General features: G+C 52.2%; 1 protein-coding gene across 3 annotated transcripts in view; it reads right to left on the bottom strand.

Moving 5' to 3' along the window:
• Positions 1–320: 320 nt before the first annotated feature.
• PKM (pyruvate kinase M1/2) overlaps positions 321–6,000 on the bottom strand; it is a 29,740-nt gene continuing 24,060 nt past the window's right edge. Inside the window, exons 9-11 of one of the 3 annotated variants that reach the window (XM_070430996.1) lie at positions 4,249–4,415; positions 1,758–1,939; positions 321–1,045 (exon numbers count right to left, since the gene is read on the bottom strand). In XM_070430996.1, coding sequence (XP_070287097.1) covers positions 939–1,045; positions 1,758–1,939; positions 4,249–4,415 — 456 coding nt within the window. In that variant the 3' untranslated portion in view covers positions 321–938. Of the gene's footprint in view, positions 1,046–1,757; positions 1,940–3,674; positions 3,842–4,248; positions 4,416–6,000 lie in introns of those variants that run through there. The other 2 variants (XM_070430989.1, XM_070431004.1) reach the window with 2 other exon arrangements.

Genomic DNA, 6,000 nt, shown 5'->3' with positions numbered 1-6,000 from the left:
CCTGGGTATGTGCCCTGACCAGAATCAAGCCCATGACACTTCAGTGCACACGACAACACTCCAACCAACTGAACCACACCAGCCAGGGCTTCAGGAGCTTTTACACAGCCACCTAAAGGGGGCAACCTATGCAAGTCAGCTACTAATGGTTCACCTTCTAATCCAACTCACTATGCAACTCTGCTCTTGGAGATGGACAGTATGGCAGGTGGCCTGAGCTGTTTGGGAGTCCCCACCAGGAGCCTTGAGGCTCATGCCCTTTCGCCCTACTCAGAGGGCAGAGATCACCACCAACCCTTTCAGAAAAAAGAGGCAACAAATGCTTCAGCTGCTGTTTATTGACATACAGGTAGGCTCTATAGCAACAGGCCTAGAGGCGGCTGCAGCAGTGGGGATAATGAAGGTGGAGGATGGAGTTTGTCTGCAGCGACAGCTGAGTGGAGTGCGGGAACAGAGGTGCACAGTGCACAAGATGGGAGTGGGGGAGGCTGCGGGGATTGGAGAAGCAAGTGAAGGCCAGGGCCAGACAGAGTCAGCTGACACTGGAACCACTGCCCTCTCTAGCCGGCTATCTTCCGAGCCAGGCCAGGCTTGGGAGTTCTCTGAGTGTCCATTTCTACAGGAACTGAATGGAGTGCACAGAGGAGAAGCAGGAGCGACTGCCCTCTATGTTCAGCTTCAGAGCCTCCAGTCCTGCACCCCTGCCTCTCTTGCTTGGGTAGGGCTGTAAGATGGACAGCCTGGCTCTGGACTATACCTCACCTGAGCAGGGTCTTAAAAATCGCCATGCTTTACAGAGGCCTTAATCTTCTTCCCTGGAGCCCCAGCCCATCGGTGCCACACTACAGCCCCAAGTGAGCACTGCAAGCATCGCTGGCCTAAGGGATGGGTTGGGGAAGGGGAGGGGACAGGGGCTGGAGGAGGGGCTCTGGGGCCCATCACGGCACAGGCACTACACGCATGGTGTTGGTGAAGCCAGAGCCAGGACGCCACCCGGTCAGCACGATGACCACATCTCCCTTCTTGAAGAAGCCTCGGGCCTTGCCTGAAGGAAGAGAAGGCATGTGGGTGAGTAAATGCCAAGTCAGGTAGGTATGAACTTGGGACACTGCCCCAGAGCCAGATAGCAAGCAGGGCTGGCTGACTATTACTTCTTTACACCACAAGGTGGCCCCAGATTCAAAGCCAGGTAAAGGGGATGAGGGCAGTCCTGAGATTTCCCTATCACTCAGATGGCAGACTTGGCAGGAGCCTTTGGACATCATTCATTTTATACACTGGAGGATGGAGACCCTTGCTCAAGGTTAGAGCTAGCCGCTTCCTCTCATTCAGTGGCACCCTACATTTACACTGGGACAAAGGCCACATCAGTACATAATCTGTGTGTGTGCCACCCCACAGTGCAGGAGCTCTGGCCAATTTTATTAAACACACACACAAAACCCAGTAATGAGCAGATGCCAAAGAATGGACAATCCTGCTTACCTAGGTCCTTTGGCTTTGGGCCCTAGATTAGAAGAGTAAGGAGACAAACTGGACTGTTTAGCCCCACGACTCAAAGGCCTTCTTCCTTCCTGGGCTCAGCCCAAGACTTCAAAGATGGGGATGGAGGAATCAGAGAGAACATTCCCACTGACAGTGGCCAGCCAGGGCTCTTGCACCCTAAGGTCTGCATGTTCCCTTTCCTTAGCATCCCAGGGAGCTCAGTGAGCAAGCACCTCCACCCCAGGCTCCAGCCCTTGCTCCCAGTCACGCACCAACATTCATGGCCAAGTTCACCCGGAGGTCCACATCCTCAGCCCAGGCGTCCTGCACTGGGTCCTTACACACCACAGGGAAGATGCCTCGGTATAGGTGGGCCTGGCGAGCTGTCTGGTGATTACGGGTCACAGCAATGATGGGAGCACGGGGGCGGTACCTGGCCACCTGGTGAGCAGACCTGAGAGGGGATGAAGGACAAGCAGAAGAGACCATTACATAATGTTCCAGAAGCCTCCCAGGAAGCCCCTCAGGGGCTTCAACAGTTCATCTTCTAATCCAACTCACTATGCTAGCCTGAGGCTTTGGCCACTTAAACATCTATCCCCTGGGCCCCTGTGGGAATTCCCATGCCTGGGAAGCCCCTCTTCCAGTATCCTCCACAGCATGTAGCTCCTCTTCATAGTTGTGAGACCCATTTGCCCTCCACCCCTCCTCACAGGCCCAGAAATCCTCCTGACCCAAAATGATCAGTTTCACCCACTTTCCTCACATGGCCCATAGTTGGCAGAATGCTCCCTCCGAACTTTTCCATTCTGGCACAGGAGGCAGCCCTCACCCAAGCTCACCAGTACCCATTTCTCTAGATGCCAGTAACCCCTACAAGCCAAGCAGCATGTGAATAGCACCTGACTCTTGACATCTGCAAAGAACAGGAACAGAGCCTACCAACCCCCTGGGAATCTACAACACAAGCTGCCTTCCATACTGTTAGACCCTCCCAACCCCATGTGGCCCCCAGGTCTCCAGGTCCTGAAATAGTTCCAGCAACTGAGCTCTAAAGATTGAGTCAAACCTGAGTATCTAAGTGAGGGCAAGACCAGGAACTGGAAGTGTGGTGTGGAAGGCTCTGGCAGGTTCCTCGGGAAGGTAGGGGACCCTCTGGAGCCCGTGTTGGGTACTTCCTGTATACTTGTAGTTGCAGATGTGTCTCAGGAGTTGGAGAATAGTGTGCAGGAGTGACTGGGCCCCGGAAAGCAAGCTATGAGGGCACTCAACAGGTGTCAAGGAAACTTACACCATATTACAGCAGAGAATGCCCAGCTTAAGGCCTGGCCTCTATAAGACTTTCAAAGGGAAGCAGTTGCTGAAATCAGGACAGGCTGAGAGTGAAATCCAAGAAGACAGGAGCTAAAAATAGCCAGATAGCAAAGGTTGGACCTTTTCATAAATGTCAACCCCAATGGTTGGGCTGTTTACCCTGAGCTCTCGGCTGAGGGAATCTGCATAGATCTAGTGTCTGGGTAGCCCCTCCTGCTGCTTCTCAGTGCATGGGGACTGCCTGTCTGCTCCTCTTCCAGGAAACCCTAGCTGTCCTGTGGGCAGGGACGCGAAGCATACCCCAAGACTGTCCAGGGGATCCTAAGTCCATGGCCAAACAGGCCCCAGCTTGGCTGCATGACAACGTGGTGACCTTTCCCGGGCCAGAAATCACTTGTCTTTGGAGTTCAAAGGTAGAGAGGGGCTCATGCACCAACCAAAGGGCATGTCAGTGAACAGCACTAATTTTCCAAACCGAACTTTTAAAGAGCATACAATAACTGAAAGAAGCAAAGCTGGAGGCCTACTACCATTTTAGAAGACCAGCCTTTAAATACCAAGTAATCAATTGTAGTCAGTCTATCTGTAGTTAAGCAGCGAAGTCTTGATGGTATAAACTTGCTTTGGAGTCAAATGGTCCCATGCCTTTTGAGTGCTGCCTGGAGTCCTTTGAGCCCAGGGAATGGGCTCTGCTCATTCCTGGATCCTGGCCTGGGGGCCGAGGGAGCTCCTTCCCTGCAGGGTCCAGGTGGCAGGCAGCAGGGTCTTACCTTGGCTCATGTCATCTGAGCATTGTTCAATGCACTGCTCCCAGGACCCCCAAGGAAAGGTGCCACTGAGCAGGGCATTCCCAGGGAGCTGCTGCCACCTCCTACCTGCCAGACTTGGTGAGGACGATTATGGCCCCACTGCAGCACTTGAAGGAGGCCTCCACGGCGCCCACGGCGGTGGCTTCTGTGGGGTCGCTGGTAATGGGCGCCAGGCGGCGGAGTTCCTCAAATAATTGCAAGTGGTAGATGGCGGCCTCTGCCTCACGGGCAATCTAAGGGAGCAACATCCGTCCAGAGGAACGAGAGGGGGACAGAGCTTTGTCAGAGCTGTGTCACAATGGGAGAGGGAGGGGAAGAGTTGCACAGACAGCTGGTGGGGAACACATCCCTGGGTGCAAAAGCCAAAAGGAACCCAATCACGGTAGGTTCTGAGCTGACCAAGATCAAGACTCGCAGGGACCAGTCCTTCACCAGGTGCCTGTGACACCACCTGTGCCTACTGAGCTACAGTCCCTTTGGTTCTGCCCTGCCCTGAGCTCCCTTGGCCAGCTTCCTGCAGATGAAAAAAAGAGGCTCTGAGCCCAGGCCCCAGGTGCAGGGCTGGGCCCTGGCTGTTTTCTAGAGCAGCTGGAGCAAGAGGCTGGTTATCCTACAGAGTTACCTGCCTTTAGGGCCCTACCTGCCAGACTCCGTCAGAACTATCAAAGCTGCCGCTAAACATTTATAAGAAGCCTCCACGCTGCCCATGGCCATGGCTTCCATGAGGTCTGTGGAGTGACGTGAGCCTCGCACAAGTTCTTCAAACAGCTGGCGGTGGAACATGGCTGCCTCAGCCTCACGAGCTATCTGTAAGGTTTAGGGGAAAGGGAGGCGAGGAAAGGGAAGGAGGAGGAAAAAAATATGAGAGACAACAACATGGAAAGACAGAATGAGGAATTAATCAGAGAATAAAGAGAAGGTAACTTTAGGTTAATTGGCTAAATCTGTCCTTCAGGCAGATGCGAAGAGGCAGGGTGACACAAGCCAGCTCAGGGGTATGTGAAGAATTTCCAGCCTCCACTGCGGCTGCTTCCCCTCCATCAGAGGGGAAATTGGTTCTTCCATTCTGGAAGGAATTTTAATTGGGGATGGGGGTGGAGGGAGACAATATGGTGGCAGGTTCCAGTACCTTAGCATGGAAACATGTCCAGGCTGGGCCCGGGCCACTCCCTGGCAGGGCTTGATCACACTGCCTCATGACACAGCTGACAGGAAGAAACAGGCCCTCCCTCCTCACATGGCTGTCTAGTTCTCCAGGGCTTCCTGCCCAGCTTCCATGGAGCGCTTGGTTTGGCATGGGGCACAGGGGTGTTCCAATGGCCTGCCATGGAAACACACTGAGCAGCGCTGGAAATTGAAAGCCATTCGGCTTCACTGCGTTCTAAGCAGGAGGGTAGAAAACTGGCAAATTTGTCAGGATGACTGAACAGCCATGTGGAGACAGATGCCTGTGGAAGCAAGTTGAACAAGATATCTGATTAAAATCTAATGAAAAGTCATGAGAAAGCCACTGAGTTATTTACAGACCACCTGCTCACATAACACTAAAAATTAGAAAAAATTTAAGTTTTAGAGGATTATAATGCAATCGTCAACAGCTTAGAGCAGCGGTTCTCAACCTGTGGGTCGCGACCCCTTTGGCGGTTGAACGACCCTTTCACAGGGGTCGCCTAAGACCATCCTGCATATCAGATATTTACATTATGATTCATAACAGTAGCAACATTACAGTTATCACTACGGTGTCGGGTGAATTTCCCGCCAAAATATAAGATGGCGCGGGCAATTATTTAGGTTTCCCGCGCAAAATCAGGGATTTTTATGATACCTATTACCCCAATGGGTATGAAACGGTTCGCATACGCAGGTAGGTATCTTTGTGAACGGCAAACAAACAAATATTTGGTAATACGCAGTTACAATCGGCCCGAGTTTACACGTTTCCCGTACTCCACCGCAAATCTATATGAACCGAGTTAAGACGGCTCCCTCGGAGTACGCGCAATTCACGCGAGCCGACTTAACTCGTTTCCCGCAATCCAAGTGTTATGAAGTAGCAACGATAATAATTTTATGGTTGGGTCACAACATGAGGGCCAGAAGGTTGAGAACCACTGGCTTAGAGAATAATGGGTGAGGGAAGAATCAGTAATATCATCTCATTAATTTGACAGATATGTGGCAGGATTCACTAGTTTTCTCTCTTCAAGAATGGAATGCATGCAGCCCAAAGGACAAGGGAGAGGAACAGAAACAGGAACTGAACCATAAAGGTACTGCCTAGTCCTTAGTTACAGGCCATTTACTGCATCGGTTAAGACACAGGAGAAAGGAGTTAACAGTTAAGAGAAGCTGTCAGCCAGTGTTAACTAGGGACATGGAAAGGACAGGC

Source organism: Myotis yumanensis, unplaced genomic scaffold, assembly GCF_028538775.1.
Source record: "Myotis yumanensis isolate MYYU_CA2020_CCGP unplaced genomic scaffold, mMyoYum1.0.hap1 SCAF_1, whole genome shotgun sequence".
NCBI lineage: Eukaryota > Metazoa > Chordata > Mammalia > Chiroptera > Vespertilionidae > Myotis > Myotis yumanensis.
The sequence above is the reverse complement of the archived record's forward strand: the minus strand, read 5'-3'. Positions and strand labels throughout refer to the sequence as shown.